The 19324-nt window shown below is 39.3% G+C and overlaps 1 protein-coding gene across 1 annotated transcript; it reads right to left on the reverse strand.

Moving 5' to 3' along the window:
* Nucleotides 1–1718: 1718 nt before the first annotated feature.
* On the reverse strand, nucleotides 1719–19122 carry LOC139739473 (uncharacterized). The gene is made up of 5 exons (XM_071650076.1): nucleotides 18899–19122; nucleotides 16858–16928; nucleotides 10827–10973; nucleotides 9176–9243; nucleotides 1719–4833 (listed from the first exon to the last, which is right to left on the reverse strand). Exons 1-5 carry the CDS (start codon nucleotides 19116–19118, stop codon nucleotides 4665–4667), a joined length of 675 nt encoding a protein of 224 aa, XP_071506177.1. The 5' UTR covers nucleotides 19119–19122; the 3' UTR covers nucleotides 1719–4664.
* Between the last annotated feature and the right edge of the window lie 202 nt (nucleotides 19123–19324).

A 19324-nucleotide genomic window follows, 5' to 3' on the forward strand; every position in this document is an offset into this window, starting at 1 on the left:
TGATTCATTAATATAGGAATATATAGATAAACAGATTATCAAAGGCCTAGAGTCAAGATTCACAGAATGTCGGCAAAAATTACCGTTCGTTGGTCCGCCAACATCCACAATGCATTCACGAATCACCTGTCGATTCGATCGCCCGGCCCGAGCCGCGCACGCATTGACAGTTTGGTTAATTTATCTCCAAACCCGATTTTCTCGCGCATGCGCAGTTACAACTGCGAAAAGGCTTATATATATATTAATAGTTCTGTGATGTACCTTTGCCTCCGCCTGTTACGTGTACTGAATGTATTGACGATGGTTACACGAATCTGTGTGTGCGTGATATGGACTACAAGGGCATTTACGTACAGTTCGCCATTATTGGCGTCCCCAAATGAAAACAACGAACGTTGGTTATGTAATTGTATTTTGCACAACTGCAGAATACTATATGCAGCTCAGGTACGTCATTTAGTTTGCTCGCCGTTTGCTCTCAAGTCCGGTGTCATTGTACGCAGACTGTTTAGGACGCGGCTAAATATATTTGCCGATCGTACCCTTACATATCAGATTACACGCGCAGCTGTGTCCATTCGTTTACTGCAGAGCTGCTGTAATCATACATATTCATAAGATGAGCGGACGTAGAGGAAAACCTCGCTTTGCCGACCGCCTATTTTTAAAATTGCAAGTGGAAATAGAATGTGTGGTTCTATGGTCTATCAAACCAAGTTTTGGTGACAAAAAAAAAGAGGGAGCAAATGAAGACGAATGCAGTGATGTATATATTCTTCTTTCTTCCATAACATGGGAAAAATATTAAAGAAAAAAAATACGAGGTCGTGAGAACCTACTCACACGGGTGCCTATTAAACCTGATGACTATGATCTCCCCCTCCCCAAATAATAACAATGATAATAATAATAATAATAATAATAATGATAATGATAAGGATAATGATAATAATGATATAATAATAACAATAATAGGAGCAATAATTGTAGGCCTAATATTAATTATGATAATGTACAATCTGAAGCAGATGTAGTTCTATATTAATATGATATATCAAGCCAAGTTTTGGTGATTAAAAACAAAAAGGAGGGAGCAAAATTATGAAGACGAAAATATCTTATTTTTCTCTCATAACGTGGGGAAAAGAAACATGAAAAAAAAAAAACCACAAAACAAACCGAAGCCTTGAGACCAGCCGTGGATTCCCGCGGGTGCCCGCGTGGATGCAAGAGCAGGGGGTAATCAAAGTCATAGTGTTAATATCTTCCCGTTTCGACGGGAACAACCTGTGGGCAGAACTTTCGGGGAATCTCATTTGCGTTTTTGGTAATTTTTCCCTGAATGTTTTTGTTTTTTGCCCTGCGGAGGTGGAAATGTGTGTGTGCGTGAGGGGGGGGGGGAGGGGTGAGGGGCAACAAGACAACTGTTGGACTTCAATAGGTGCAAATAACCCCTCGAAACTCAAGTTCTATAATAAAAGCAAGTAGTGGCGGGAATGATCCCTACCAATGGACCGGATCGCCTGGCATATACTACAAAAATGTATTATAAAATTTCTGGAAAGGGTGGTCATTTAGAAGACAGCACAATTAACGAAAGAATGAGAAGACTTTTCTTTTTATTTCTTCAATAAAAATGTGCAAAATCGTATTATGAGAAAAAAAAAATTAAACCCCTCAGACCCGTGGATTTCCACGGGTGCTGCTAGTTCAATGTAATAATTGTACATTACCGGTTTCTTGAGAACTTTTCAATTACTGTAGAAGCACCAAATATTAATTGCACAACATTTAGACTATTACTCTTGAATAAGCAATTCATTAAACTTTACGGAGTACTGGAAATAAAAAAGATCAAAATCTTAAGAAAAAGGCAAGCATAATTACAGATGAACAAGAACCACATTATGCAATAACAGTCAAATTGATATACTGTGTGCAAACATATACAGAATAAAAAGAGCAAGAAAAATCTCACAAAAATTTAACAACCAAAATGACCATCAAAACTCATTACTTGTTTTCTCACCTCCATAGTGACGGCAGTCGTGTTTAAACATAGTATGTCAGTTTCCATATCAGTTGATATACAACGTGTACACTGGATAATTAAGACAGTCCTTGGTACATTCAAAATTTCACTGCAACCAGAAACGCATGCACACCTCTTCCACCAACACACACATACATACATACTAGTATACAAATACATACACACACACACACACACACACACACACACACACACACACACACAGAATGAACGATTCACCAAACATAGAGGAAACTTTTGTAGAAATTTTCCTATTTTGAAATTTCAACAAAACAAATAAAAAAAAATCATCTACATTGCTAAAAATGCTATCAAAATGATAATTTAAAAAGATAATGTTTATAGGGCCTGACTGATACTCTCATTTATTTCTTGGAAGTTTCATTGGTGGCTTCTTAAAAGTTTTGCAGCAGGCAACCCCAAACTGATCCATGATCTTCCTTTTCTACTTACTACATCTGTAACCATTACAATTTTTTTTTTTTACTACGAACGATTACTTGCAATCATTAACACTCATGAATAATGATATTAAAATGTACAACAAAAACCAGAATCATGAGTGTCTGACTAATGTTATAACAAAGACCGACAAGATTATTTCACTGTAATGAATTTCACTATAATTGACCAAATAAACAATTAAAAAAGATTATGTGTGGGCCTCAACTTTTACTTCAACATAGCCAGAATTTTGTTATAATGGAGGACCCTACAACGGGAGTGCACTGTATCAAGTATGGCTCAACAGATCCTATCGATGCCAGAACCAAAAGGGTGACGTACTCACTACAGAACAGTGCTCATCTAATGCAACCTTCTGATAATCAATTTTACTGTAAACTGCACATACAGTGCACTCCCATTATAATGAACATGGTTATAATGAAATTCTGCTTACAACGAAATAAAAATTCAGGCTGCCACACTATCCTACCTACTTTTTAAATTTTTTTTATTGGTTACCGGTATTTGTTTGGTTACAATGAAATTTTGATATTACAAAAGAAAATTGGCGCTCCCAAGGACTTCATTATAATGGGAGTCCACTGTACATTCATAACTCCCATCATGGCCCAAATTCACAAAGATAATTTAAATCAAATCCATAGCCCCTAACTTGAGTCCATGGACAAAGGCAGGCACGAAACAAGCGTTCCTCCCACACACGTGTGTCAGCGTGTGTGTATCATTGGACATGTGTACAGAGTGTATGCATACATGATGTCAAACACATTTACACAATCAACATTTGCATAATCCGCAGACCGGATCTAAACGATCTTTGAGGATTCTGGCCCATGTTTTCACAACGCAATAGAGTGCAATTCCCTTGTAACAATGACATGTCGCAAAAACAGCAACAACAAACCAAAGACACACACAAAAAAGTCTTCTACACCGAAGACCACAAATCCTATTTAAACTATGAAATTCTAACAAAAACACAAAAACTACTATTAAACTCTGTCGACCGCAGGACTTTCTGTGCATCATATTCTTCCAAGACTGAAGTGATCTCTCTGCATCTTGCCGAGAAACAGCCTCTTAAATGTTAAGGGAAGGATGAAGAGGTATCTCAATCCTCGACCCAGAGTGATTAAAAACAAATTCTGACTCCATACCAAATATCAACAACTTCAAAAATTGACTTCATAATTTCTAATCAGATCAAAGAATCTGTGGTAGGTGCCTTCATTCTACACCGAGCGTCACATGATCTGACAAATAATTTTTTCATACGTATCAAATGAAATGTCAATATTGCACCTATCGATATCACATACTGTGCTGTCATTTTTTAATTTCTTTTATTTGGGGGAAGAGGGTTGGTGGAGGGGCAGGCCCGTAAGTAGGATTTTTAAACAAGGGTTCAGAATTAGAAAGAGCGGACCTTTGTAGTTCAAGTTTATGTCCAGTTCCTTCCCACTTCCAGGTTTAATCAGCTCACAAGCAAACAAAGGAAGGAAAAGGCTACCCCATGAAATTTTGTTGTTTCTCATGCCACTTCTGGGTTTCATCGGCTGACAAGCAAAAAAAAAAAAAAATATATATATATATATATATATATATATAAAATTCTGGTGCATCACTACAGTCACCTCACAAGGATGGTTTCTTTACCCTTTCATTTTGTTCTTCTCTTATTTTTTTTTTTTCATGCTGGCAAAGAGGGTCCATGATCACCCTACTTAAGGGCCTGAGGGGGTGTGGGTGAAAAAGAGTGGAGAAAATCAGGCCTGCTGTTGGAGAGGCAAAACACAATAATGACAATAACAATATGAACACCTGTTACTTACTGGTATCCATCACACATTGATAATCATGGGGCAGAGAACCCTTTGGACAGAAAGAAAATACCTAAGAACAAAGATTTGTGAAGAAGGGAAGGAAAAACATATTTCCTCTTCCGAAACTCACTTTAGATAGACGGACTTCCATAATGACAACATTAATGACTATATTGAGAATGGGGGCCCGTTAGATATTTTTAGAAAGTCATATCCTGTTTGTATGAATACATACAAACAGGAAATATAAACTTGTTCTGCAGTGCTTTGTCAAACACCAGCCTGCAATATCATTCAGAAGGTTACAAGCGCCCTCATTAAGCAGCAGTCTGTTCAGGGGAGATCTGAGTGCGGAGGACGGTGTATTGCACCAGGGATGTGGTATTTGTCAGGGATTCCGGTAGTCCCCTCCCGATGTGCAGTACAGTTGTCCTGAAGTTCACCTCGGTAACTGGTGGACTTCGTGTGCCATCCAAAGTATTACTCCTGGAAGTTTAATAGAGAAACACAGAAATAAACAAAGGGCGAGGGCTGATCAACTTTAGCAGGCAGCTGTCTGGAATGCATCCACCTTTTCATTCTACATAAATATATCCTGCCACAGCCCATAGGTATGATCTTCAATTTTCATAAAGACAAAATTCCTGAATTTTATTTTGGAGTCAAAAAGGGCCTGAGCTTACAAACTGCTTATGGATTAGCAGTTTTCAGCAGCTTTTTTGTTACACTGAATTTTATTTTGACATTTAGTCCTCTTTGCACTAGTAAGTTTAATTTTGTCAAAATACTTGACAACATCATGCAAAATTGTATTCTCTTCAAACGTTTTAATATGACACTTTACAGCTGAAAAAAAGGAGGATATGCAACAGATATGCATGTATAAAAACACACTAGCTCAGTTTAGAGGTTTTTCTACTATAAATAACTTTCATTGTTGAAAATTTCTCAGTGTTGAATACATTTCTCATTGTGCAATAACACATGTAATTATATTTTTTGTGTGTTTCACTTAAATTGCCAATACCTTATATGTGCTTTACAATATCAATGTATTGTCAGTTGGACACTTCAATACACATTTAACATTCTGCATTGCATAAAGGAGTAATTTCTTAACCTTTTCACAGACAACAAGGAAAAGTAGAAATTACGCGGTGCGTAATATACGTCCCCGCCGGAAGTAGCATTTTGTAGCAAAATGTGCAATATAGGTAAAAAATCAAGGTCAAAGGTCAAAGAAGTCAAAGGTCAAAATTCTGTGTAAAAGCTTTGAAGCCCTCACCTAGTGCCATCACATAAAGCAAACGGAATTGAAATCGGGTTAGAAATGGCGAAGGAGTAGCATTTTGTAGCAAAATGTACAATATAGGTCAAAAATCAAGGTCAAAGGTCAAAGAAGGCAAAGGTCAAAATTCTGTGTAGAAGTTTTGAAGCCCTCACCTAGTGCCATCACATAAAGCAAACGGAATCGAAATCGGGTTAGAAATGGCGAAGGAGTAGCATTTTGTAGCAAAATGTAGGGCCTACAATATAGGTCAAAAATCAAGGTCAAAGGTCAAAGAAGGCAAAGGTCAAAATTCTGTGTAGAAGTTTTGAAGCCCTCACCTAGTGCCATCACATAAAGCAAACGGAATCGAAATCGGGTTAGAAATGGCAAAGGAGTAGCATTTTGTAGCAAAATGTACAATATAGGTCAAAAATCAAGGTCAAAGGTCAAAATTCTGTGTAGAAGTTTTGAAGCCCTCACCTAGTGCCATCATATAAAGCAAACGGAATCGAAATCGGGTTAGAAATGGCGAAGGAGTAGCATTTTGTAGCAAAATGTACAATATAGGTCAAAGGTCAAGGTCAAAGGTCACGACTGAAATTCTGTGTAGAAGTTTCAAAGCTCCCATGTAGTGCTATCATATAAAGCAAACAGAATCAAAATTGGCTCATAAATGACAGAGAAGTAGCAAATTCCAGATTTTGATCACACATGGACGCACACACGGACACACGGACGGACGCACGGACGGACGGACACACGGACGGACGGACACACACACGTACGGAGCCCGTTTCATAGTCCCCTGCTCGAACTCGTTCGGCGGGGACAATAAACTAGAAATGCCTCCACCATAATGCATGGTTCTAATAGGGAAATAGTGAAATTTTGAGGAGTTCACCTTGACCTTTGACCCATGACCCCTAAATTCCCTCAATAATCCCTGCTAGTTAGTACATGTATATGTACCAAGTTCCATGAAGATACCTTGAACTATTTGCGAGATACATCATATGGAGAAACTAGATATATCGCTACGGCGACTGATATGCCTCCGCCATAATGCATGGTTCTCCTAATAGGTCTATAGTACAATGTCTTGACAATGTGTGATGACAGTTTCACACAATTGGCAAAATATTAAAATGACAGGTTTGACACAAATGTGCTGAATGTTCACTTTCCTAGAACTAGGTTCAATTGGATGAATGATTAAAATGTCAGAGTGCAGGTATTTGGGGAACTGATGATTTTTACTTGACTTTTGACCCTTTTATACGTTACATGCATTGAGTAATTTTCAAGGTATTGAGAAAAAGTATAATTTCAGTATCAAATGGGAAAATAGCATTATCTAAACCTAGCCTTTGACCTTTGACCTCACAGTTCCAAAGAGAATCACTGTTAGGTTGAACATGCATAAATATGTAAGTTTCATGATGATACCTTGAGTTACTTTTGAGATATGGAGGAAAAAGTGCAATTCAACACTTTCACTTGACCTTTGACCTTTTGACCTTTGACCTTTAGGCAAGAAACTTCCCACAGAATATATATTGGGTAATACATGTATACATCAAGTTAGAAAAAAAAACCCTTAAGGCATTCCATAAATATAAGGAAAGTAGTGATATTTTGAGGAGTTGACCTTGACCTTTGACCCCCTGACCTCTGAACCATGACCCCAACTTCCCTAGATAATCACTGTCCATTGGAACAAGCATATACACTTTTAATAATAATAAATGATAATAGTGGCCTCTTATAAAGCGCTGAAAGTCCATCAATGATGATGCTCATGGCGCTCATTTTATACTATGTTCCATGAAGATACCTTGAACCATTTGCGAGATATGGAGAAAAACATGAATTTTCAACCGTTTTTTTTCCACAAAATAACCTGTGACCTTTGACCTTTGACCCCGTGACCCTAAAATCCAAACAAAGTATTATCCCCCCAGGATATACCATCATACCAAGTTTGATGTAAAACCACCACACGGTTCTTGAGATATCGACAAAAACAAAACGGGACGGACGTACGGACGGACGACCCGAAAACATAATGCCTCCGGCCACTTCGTTGGCAGAGGCATAAAAAGTTAAATGTTAATGTTTTCACCTGACCTTTGACCTCATGACCTGAAATTTTCTCCGGAGAATCTTTATTTGGTAGTACAGTACTCTCCGCATAATCAGTTCCAATGCACAGAAAAATTACCTGATAATCAGGTTGCCTCTCCGCATAAACGGGTAAATAATTGTCCTCTAATCTTACTTCTACCCACATTTTATCGCAGATATAACACTTTAAGAAATCATGAATGTCAATTTTTCCACGGCTAATCGCATTCTCTGCTTAATTTGCAAAGAAGACTCATCATTCGGGGAGTGATTAAACATGAAAACACATGTACAAGTACCGACTTGACACACAGAAACGAACATTACACGTGGAACTGACACTCACAATTGCATAGACAGACAGGAGTTGAACACACTTGCGCTCATCCCGTGCTCCGCAGCGACATTCACAATGCGATAAGTTTGCAACAAGAATCAGGCCATGCACCAGCTCCTAATTCCCCGGTCACTTCTAGAAAAGTAACCCGACGTTCTACGTGATTATTGCACGCAAAGAGACATGTTCATTTCGGAAAACGCCTGCATGTTAGCGAGGAGCCTACAGTCAAACGACAAAGTTTTCTGAAGACATATTTGTCCATAAAATGAGTGTAAATTATTGTTCGTGACTGAGCAAGTGTAAGTTACATATAATGTGCCGTGCAGGCATACAGTGTAGGTGTTTGGTGCAGTGTAAAATGCATTTACACACACATTGTGTGTGTCTATTGTGAGTGAGACGTGTTCTTCCGTTAATCGGGTACTCCGCTTAATCGGGTAAGAAACGCTCTGCTCGAGCCTACCCGATTATGCGGAGAGTACTGTACATGTTTACACTACGTTTCAAGAAAATACCTTCAGGAATTGCATAGATATGATGAAAATAGTAAAATGTTGAGCATTTGACCTTGACCTTTTGACTTTTGACCTCTTACCAATTTCATTCAAAAACTAATTACTTAACTGCCCCATCAAATATCATCCTTACACCAAGTTTGGTGAAATTTGCTTCATCCAGTCTTGAATTATTGCATTTAAGATTCGATCTTGACTTTAGACCTTTGACCTCAGGCCGATTTCACTAAAAAACTAACCAAGTAATTGCCCCATCAAATGTCATCTTTAGACAAAATTTGGTAAATTTTGCTTCATCCAGTCTTGAGTTATCTCATAAATGGATACAATTTCATGATTTGACCTTGACCTTTGAATTTGACCTCAGCCGATTTCACCCAAAATCTAATCAAGTAATTGCCCCATCATATACTTTACACCTGGACCAAGTTTGGTACAATTCCACTAATACTCAAGTTATCGCATAAACAAATGCGGACAGACTTTAAACGGACGTACGGACAGACGGACAACCCGAAAAAATAATGCCTCCGGCACCCTTCGGGCGGAGGCATAAAAATGAACAATGGAATAACTTACAGAAAGTAACTAACTGCTGTGCCTGAGTAGAAGGGTTGATACTCAGGCTGGCTGAAGTGCTCATTCATCTGTATGCAGCAAAACAAAGGCGTAAATCAAAAATTTGTTAAAGGAAACCAAAACCCAAAGTGCAATGTTTATCGAGTGAAAGCAGTAACATCAGTAGAACACATCAGTGAAAGTTTGAGGAAAATCGGACAATCAATGCAAAAGTTATTAATTGTAATTACTGGATATTAGGAGACTACTAGAGTTCATGATGTCATGTGTGGACAACAATTATAAAGAAAAGAAAATATAAAAAGAATTCCACAAAAATTCATTTTTCATTAAAATTACACATTCCATCAACTTGATACTGACATAGTTCAAGGGTAGTGATTATTCCCCCTGCTTTCTGAAAGCATGTTTCTAATCAACTGTACTTTTATTATGCTAAAAAGTGAATGCATGTTGAATTTCTTCACATTTTTTTTATAACTGTTGTGCTTGAATGGTACACTTTTTTTTTTCAGACAAAAATTTTTAACAAGTTTTTAATTCCCTTTGAAAGTGCCATATTGATAACTATACAGTGGAAACTCGATATAACGAGATGGTCGGGACCGAGTCATTTTCCTCGTTATAGCCCATATCTTGTTATATCAGTAGGCATAAAAGAAGGCATAAAATAAAGACATTAATTTGCATATGTGGGACTACCCATCATATTTCAATCAATACTGATAACTTGATATTGTGTGTGAGGGAATTACTCACCTTTATGGGTAAGAAGATGTTTTTCGCCAAGGAAATCCAATATCAAGAATGTGTTTCTTATTAATTGTAGATGTTTGAATTTGTAAATCTATATACCTTGCGATTGTATCAAGATCGTCTGTGGATTGGTATGTGGTTATCGTATGGGTGTGTGTTGTGTGGAAAGCTTGAATATGGTCTGCACAATGCTGTGCGTGTATGTGACACATTCTGTATATACATTATGACTGCGTGTGTGTGTGTGTGAAGACGGGGAATTCCCTAAGTAGAAGGCCAATCACAGCATCAGATTGCCTCACACCTGCTAAACGTCATGATGATGTCATGTATACATATGGCCGTCCCACCACATTTTCTGCATGTATCAGTGTGCGTGCACACACACACTTCACACGTACAACATGCAGTGCTAGCTGGAGTGCACTGAAGAAAATGATTATGTGTGTACAAGACAGTTTTTGGCGCATCAAGCTTTACAATCTCGGAAGATGATAGCACAGGCGAAGTAAAGCTTTACCGAAGGCATTTTGCTTTACCTCGCTATAGCAGGTTTGAATTACTATGTTTTTCTTTGTTTGGAAGTCACAAAATTTATCTCGTTATAGCAGTTATTTCGTTATAGCCGATCTTGCTATAAGAGTAGCATTTTACATAGACTTGTGTGGAAGGAAATTTGGGACCGAGAAAATTTCCTCGTTATAACCAATATCTCATTATAGCAGTGTTCGTTATACCGAGTTTCCCCTGTATCATAAAATCTATCAATCATTTTTTTTTTTTAAAGGAGAAGAAGATTTTTGGGAATTCCTGAAACTATTATCCAAACTCGTAGGTACTGGGAACAGAGAGAGAGAGAAAAGAAAAAAATAGCACAGTGGAGAGCACAACTTACCGCCTCAGTGAATCCAGTCTTGAGTGCAGTATATTCTGGGGATTGCTCATCATCATAGGCATTATAGTACTGCCGATCAAGCACAATTTTACCATCGAAGAACCCCGGGGGTCCGAGGGTTGTACTCATGGGTGTGGGTGTGGTGGTCTGGTATCAGAGAGGACACACCCAAGGGAGGAAAATGATGAATGAGGTGTATGAGGTGTTAGACCATGACACATAATTCAAATAAAGTACAGTCAAACCCGTCTATAGCGGCCACCCAAGGGAGACAAAAAATGTCATATGGCTGTTATAGACAGGTGGCTACTACAGAGAGGGGATAAACATTGATGGCTTTTCTCTCGGTGGAGGTAGGGGGGTGTCCCCTCTCTCGCAGTGACAACTTTTTGCATTTTGATGTTTTATATGTGCAATTCGATGCATGTTTTTGCATGTTTTATCATCCGGAAACAGTTCCACTGGTAAAGTAACGAAACAGTATTTTGATGAAGATTATTCAACAATTTACCCCCCTCCCCCCCCACCAAAAAAAAAGAGGATATCATTAAAATACATTTCTTGCATCTATTTGTATACAATGAATATCAAAAAGGAACGGGGTGGGGGGGGGGGGGGGGTATTCCTCCTCCCACACGAGGGTGTGTTCACATTTATAGACCTGATATTCAGCAATTGTCATTCCCTTAAGTGCACTAGGTCTATAGAGAAGACCAAGCAATGGAAGGGTGGGAGATAACCCCCCCCCCCCCCCCCCCCCCCATATTTGCGGAAGATTTTTCACTTTCAGAACTGAAATTTAATGATCTGGCACACATTTTTTGTTGGAATATCTGGAAATTTGTCAATCAGAGAAGTGTAGCAAGTCTATGGATGGACACCAAGTAGGTGGATGTTGGAGAGGGTTTACAAGCCCAATTCCCTCTCCCACATGTGGGAGATTTTGAAGTGATTGTAGTTAAATGATCTGGTGCACATATTTTGTGGCATACATTATTGGAAAATTCTCAATCTTCAAAGTGTAGCCATAGTCTATGCTGGGGGGGGGGGGGGGGGGCAAGGAGGTGGAAGGCTTGGGAGAGGGCTATTCCCATCCTTCCCATATGAGGAAGCTTTTGTATTTTTGAAATTGAAATTGAAATAGTACAATGTATGTTGTATACGCATATTTGATGAAATGTCAGGAAAAATGTCTGAAAATTGTTCTAAATCTATATGGAAAGGAACTGAGCAGGGAGGTGGGAAGAGAGAACTGAGCAAGAAAAGGGTATAATTCCCAAATTGTACATGAGGGAACTTTGAATTTTTTTATTTTTTTATTTTTTTATTTTTTAATGAGGTGACAAGTCTTGTTCACTCAGAATTATTCAGAATTCTATATCAATCTGAAAGGTGTACTAAAGGTAGGGAAAGGGGCAAAGAGGGGGAGGGTGTGGAAGGGGGTATCCCCCTCCCAAGAGAGATTTTGCATTTTCAGAACTGAAAGTCAATGATCTGGTGCATACTTTAGGTGAAATATTTGGACAATATAATATTACTTTAGAAAAGGTTGAAGGGAGCTGCTTCACATGCATATTACCAACAACTTTACTTTCCTTAAGCATCAGTAAATCTAGTAAACTGGACAAACTTGTAATATAGAGTAGCGACATTTCACATCCTCTCCGGCACGCTTCATCAGGACGACTGATCATTGGCGGCAATTAATCGTTGACCCGTAACAGGGTCAGGGAATTTCGGAACGTTGCTACTCCAAATTACAAGTAAGTCCAGTTGACTAGATTTACTGATATAGTTCATGAGATAATTTACCTGGATGACTGAGAACATTCACAAACTTGACTTTTCTTATTGTTTTTATTCATTTATTTTCTTATGTCGCCTTCTAAATCTTGGGGGGGGGGGGGGGAGGTGAGAGACCGCCCCCTTGGCTATGCAGGTGTGTACATACCCACGATAAAAATATACGCAATGTAATTGTGAGTTTTTAAAATTATTGGTATCTTTTGACCTTCACTAGTGATTACTGTATACGGTGAATATTTCGTGAGGTTTTTATTTTCGCGAATCTTGTGAAGCAGCTGATATTCGCAAAATTAAAAACATGGGAAAATATTGACTCTGATCCTGACATAAATGCAATGTATGCATGTAGCATACATTTCTCCGTTCAGTACAGGACTCCACGATTGCGACTTTAACCACTCGCAAAATTGACAGGAAGTCTCAATTCGCGAAAATTTAGACTCGCCATACAGTACAGTTGTGTATGGCGTATACAGTACAAATACCTGTAGCTTCTTACAACACTTTGCACTGAACATTCCTAGATAAAGTTGTGAGAATGTGCTTGAGAATGACCTTTTCAAGAAGAGTTCTATTAATTTTGACCTTGACTCTTCATCCCTACCATGTTCGTGCAAGCAATCTTTGATTCATTTCTACCCTGCACATAAGTTTATACGTCCTAGATCAACACTGATCTTTCTTTCCTGAATTACAGACTGGAATATTTATTCTTTAATGGGATCTTCCACCACTACCATTTCATTTGAAATAGTTTATATCAATTACCTCTACAATTCACAACATTCCTAGAAAACACAGTATACAAAATTGTAAGTTTTAAAAAAAAATCACAAAGAGTTCAATGAACTTTTACCTTGATGGACTTTATGGTCGCGCAGCCGAGCACATGTATCCCCCGAACCCACAGCATCAAGAAGCATACCCTATTGGATTTACCTTTTCATGTATAAAGACGGAACAAGCGAGGGCGCCATCACCAAAAACCATAGGCATCTTTGTCTTATCATAATACACCTTCATGCCAAATTTGAAGATGATCGAAGAAGAACTGCAGCCAGTAGAGTGCTCACAAGCAGACCCTATTGGATTTACCTTTTCATGTATAAAGACAGAACAAGTGAGGGCGTCATCACCAAAAACCATAGGCATCTTTGTCTTATCATAATACACCTTCATGCCAAGTTTGAAGATGATCGAAGAACTGCAGCCAGTAGAGCGCTCACAAACAGACCCTATTGAATTTACCTTTTCATGTATAAAGACGGAACAAGCGAGGGCGCCATCACCAAAAACAATAGTCCTCTTCATCTTACCATAATACACCTTCATGTCAAAATTTGAAAATGATCGAAGAACTGCAGCCAGTAGAGCGCTCACAAGCAGACCCTATTGGATTTACCTTTTCATGTATAAAGTCGGAACAAGCGAGGGCGCCATCACCAAAAACAATATGCGTCTTCGTCTAACCATAATACACCTCCATGCCAAGTATGAAGATGATCGAAGAAGAACTGCAGCCAGTAGAGCGCTCACAAGCAGTCCCTATTGGATTTACCTTTTCATGTATAAAGACAGAACAAGCGAGGGCGCCATCACCAAAAACAATAGGCGTCTTCGTCTAACCATAATACACCTCATGCCAAGTTTGAATATGATTGAAGAAGAACTGCAGCCAGTAGAGCGCTCACAAGCAGACCCTATTGGATTTACCTTTTCATGTATAAAGACAGAACAAGCGAGGGCGCCATCACCAAAAACAATAGGCGTCTTCGTCTAACCATAATACACCTCATGCCAAGTTTGAATATGATTGAAGAAGAACTGCAGCCAGTAGAGCGCTCACAAGCAGACCCTATTGGATTTACCTTTTCATGTATAAAGACAGAACAAGCGAGGGCGCCATCACCAAAAACAATAGGCATCTTCGTCTAACCATAATACACCTTCATGCTAACTTTGAAGATGATCGGAAAAGAAACGCAGCCGGTAGAGCGCTCACAAGCAGACCCTATTGGATTTACCTTTTCATGTATACAGACGGAACAAGCGAGGGCGCCATCACCAAAAACAATAGGCGTCTTCATCTAACCATAATACACCTTCATGCCAACTTTGAAGATGATCGGAAAAGAAACGCAGCCGGTAGAGCGCTCACAAGCAGACCTTATTGGATTTACCTTTTCATGTATACAGACGGAACAAGCGAGGGCGCCATCACCAAAAACAATAGGCGTCTTCGTCTAACCATAATACACCTTCATGCCAACTTTGAAGATGATCGGAAAAGAAACGCAGCCGGTAGAGCGCTCACAAGCAGACCCTATTGGATTTACCTTTTCATGTATACAGACGGAACAAGCGAGGGCGCCATCACCAAAAACAATAGGCGTCTTCGTCTAACCATAATACACCTCTATGCCAACTTTGAAGATGATCGGAAAAGAAACGCAGCCGGTAGAGCGCTCACAAGCAGACCCTATTGGATTTACCTTTTCATGTATACAGACGGAACAAGCGAGGGCGCCATCACCAAAAACAATAGGCGTCTTCGTCTAACCATAATACACCTTCATGCCAACTTTGAAGATGATCGGAAAAGAAACGCAGCCGGTAGAGCGCTCACAAGCAGACCCTATTGGATTTACCTTTTCATGTATACAGACGGAACAAGCGAGGGCGCCATCACCAAAAACAATAGGCGTCTTCGTCTAACCATAATACACCTCTATGCCAACTTTGAAGATGATCGGAAAAGAAACGCAGCCGGTAGAGCGCTCACAAGCAGACCCTATTGGATTTACCTTTTCATGTATACAGACGGAACAAGCGAGGGCGCCATCACCAAAAACAATAGGCGTCTTCATCTAATCATAATACACCTTCATGCCAACTTTGAAGATGATCGGAAAAGAAACGCAGCCGGTAGAGCGCTCACAAGGAAATCTCTGCGGCGGCGGCGGCGGACGCGGACGCGGCGCGACGAGGCCAAATCCATAGTATCCTCCGAACTCTGTTCGGGGGATACAATAATGCCTCCACTACCTCCAAGGGTGACAGATGCATGACAGAAATGAACACCCTCAACATGCAGTTTGTTATTGATTGCACTTTATCAATATCAATCAGCTTGTACAGTGTAGAGAAGAAGTGGCAGTTGAGGTGTTTTAAAGGTATTAGCCCACATTTGCAAACCCACGAAAATAAAAACTGCATAAAATAGGTCCAATATGACTTCAAGTACAAGTTATAATAGTAACATACGTTGTACCTCACCTGTCGCTCTTTGTCTATACCATTCGATAAAAGAGAGAAAATCATCGTTTTAAAATCAATTTTCAAACCGGGTCAACCCGACCCAAAATCGAATTACGAGCGCGGGCTAGCTACGTAACTTTCCCACACATGTATCGCATGCATGTAGTACGTACGTGGACCGGAGCTAGCGAGCGTTATACGCATGCATACGATGCATTTTCATTTATTTTTATGAAAGTAATGGACTAATTGGAACGAAATTTTGCACAGGTGTTACTGCAATCATACCCAAACTCCATGCTAACTATGAGACCAATTGCTGCAGGTTTACAAATGTGGGCTAATACATTTAAGGACAAGTCAAACTTCATGTCATGTAGATTGAGTGAATGTCACAGCAATATGGAACACATCAGTGAAAGTTTGGGGAAAATGGGACAATCCATTCAAAAGTTATGAAATTTTATTAGTATCTGTCCAGTCACTGCTGGATGAGAAGACTACAGCAGTGATTGATGTCACATGGGTAGAATGGTACAAGAAAAGTAAAAGAGAATTTCACAAAATTTAATGTGTTTTCTCTGAAAGTACACATTTCCTCAATATGTCACCAACATAATAAGTGTAACATCATTCTCCCTGCAGTCTGACGGAGGCAAATCAAGTGTTCTTTTATTATACAGTAGGAGAAAACGAAAATATCTTGAATCTTATTATATTTTCTTTATATCGTTTTGTACACATGTGACATCACATGCTGTAGTAGTCTTTTTATCCAGCAATAACTGAGCAAAAACTTCATAAATTCATGACGTTAGATTGGATTGCCCGATTTTCCTCGAATCCTCACTGATGTGTTCTATTATAAATGTCGCTGCATTCACTCAATCCACAAATATGTCTATGAAGGTGGACTTGTCCTGTTAAAGTCCTGTCTGTCATAATTCTTCTTTTTTATTCAACTTACCATTTTTGTTGTCATAGTTCCTTTCATGGACGTAGGTGTAGCCATTGTGGTGTTTAGCGTAACTGCAGAGGCTAAGAAAAAGAAAGAAGCTCCAAACTTTACCATAAACAAACAAACAAACAAACAAGACAAATCTAATTAAAAGCAATTTGACTACATTGTGTGGTCAACAATACATGTACTCTTGTACCCAAACAATTGCAATGCAATGCCAAAATAACCAGGTACAGATCTAGCTTCCCTTGTGACCTTTGACCCTTTCAGTAGTCCAAATTATATCAAATCATCCTATTGCATCAAGTTCCAACTGGACTTTTCTGCTGGAAAATGCATACAAGTCTGGTAAATGGCCGTGTAGTTTTGAGTTCAATATATTGAGACCATTATTCCCATGATGTCATTTTATAAAATGGGTTCAAGAATGTAGCCAATAGGAAGCGCTGAAATGAGACACACCTCCTTCCTTTACTTCAGTACAACTGCACTGCCTGTAATCCTATGGTAGATTGCCGATCGTCTGTGCGCGCGGCGGCTCCTTTGATGAATTGCATGTATACGCGTACGCGCTGTCAATCCTGTAAACAACTTCTAGTTCGGGCTGCCGGCCGGCCGGCCTGTCTTCCCTTGTGCATAACATATGTGGCGTACGTACGTATACTGTACTATACGTACACTTTGTACAGTACAGTAGACCAAGCGTTATGGGACCGGACGCGTACATGGAGTCACTTTGAAGAGCAAATCCAACGATTTAGCAGGTTAATTCTCACGCCGTTTTCCAGAGTATGTTGTCTAGTAGGCCTATATGAGGAGTCTATATCAAGTCTTTAAGGTAAAGGGTGCATATTCTATGTAAAATAAGTAAGTTTTCATGCGGGTGTCCGGAAACCCAACCCCCCATTATACTTATACACACTGTACTGTATGTGCGGGACTTCCGCGAGTGCGACGTGCGTAAAAGTTTGGGACGAACATCTTCGGACGTCTTGACCCACAAAGGTACGTGAAAAACGCTGAAAAATGATGTTAGTTTTCGAATTTTCGACCCATTTTATAAAACAAATGATGCACAGGATTATTTCGTGGCGTTAGTGTAGGCGTAGCTCACTCTCGGGTATTTACAATGTAGTGCAACATGCACTCGGCTTCGCCTCGTGCATGTTTCACAATTGTAAATACCCTCGAGTGCACTACGCCTACACTAACGCACTCTATCCTGTGCATCATTTGTATATTATCAAGTTCACTGATAGGATAATTGTACATGCTGTACAATGTGTCCCTCGGATGGGACCTAACAAGTGGCGTATCTAGGGAAAACGCCGCCCGGGCAAGCCCAAAAATTGCGCTCCTTATTTCTGAAAAAGTGTTCAACCCCAATCCCATCCTGGTAGGGACTTAAAAAAAAAAAAGTCCACATGATATGCTTTTTCAAGCATTTAAAAGGGGTATTTTGAGGGTGATTTAAATGCAATTGATTTTGATAAATTTTTGCGAGCGAGCATAGCGAGCAAGCTGAAAATTTTTGTATTTTAGCTTTCAAAACATGGAATGCTTGTCATCTTTTAGTTATTTAATCTTACAATTCTAATCAAGATATAGTTACGGCCTTATAGATAACGATTTACATGTATACTAACAAACTGAGGACTTGACAAAATACTCTAAATTAGTACGAGTGAGTGAGCCGAAATTCGTATATTTCTGCGTTATCATCACGTTTTTTAGGGTATCATATGTTGACTGGTCAAAGAAATCCGTAATTGGGTACTGTATACGCCATTAGCAAGTGTACATTTTCGCAAATCGATCTTGCGAGTGGTTAAATTTGCGATTGTGGAGTACTGTACTGAACGGAGAAATGTAGTTTATGTGTGCATCACATAAAAATTTGGATCAGAGTCATTATTATCATGTGTCTTTTATCACTAATAGCACCTGACTCACGAAATCCAGAAAATAAAAACCTCGCAAAATATTTGGCGTATACAGTACTTTATAGAATGTAGTAACATAGGGAATACTGAAAACACAATCTTACATGATGATTCTGCTGAGCGCTTTGTGACGGCGACCGCGACAGCAATGATGATGATGGTAAGGATGACAAGAATCACTATGCCAACCACGATGAGCGTTCTGCGATTGGCTGCTCCTGCACCCCCTTTATGACGAACTCCATCCTGAGCTACTCCATTCTCCCCATCAGCTGTTATCGTCGTGGTGACGGGACTGTAGGCTGCCATTTGAGATCCCTCCATAATGCCTCTGCAGGATTTGGGAAAAAAAATAAGAAATACAACGTGACCCTCTGTCAACGTTAATTTTAGAAATCGTGAATCGATCCAAAATACAATTTCAGGGTATGAAACTATAACTTTTTACCCACATCTTACAGAATATCCCATGCGATTTGCTTCAGTGGTAAAAGAGAATAGACATTTTATAGCGCATGTCGGGAATCTCT

The sequence above is a fragment of the Diadema antillarum genome, unplaced genomic scaffold (genome assembly GCF_040938485.1).
Source record: "Diadema antillarum isolate AM-2024a unplaced genomic scaffold, OU_Dant_1.0 seq00000799_RagTag, whole genome shotgun sequence".
NCBI lineage: Eukaryota > Metazoa > Echinodermata > Echinoidea > Diadematoida > Diadematidae > Diadema > Diadema antillarum.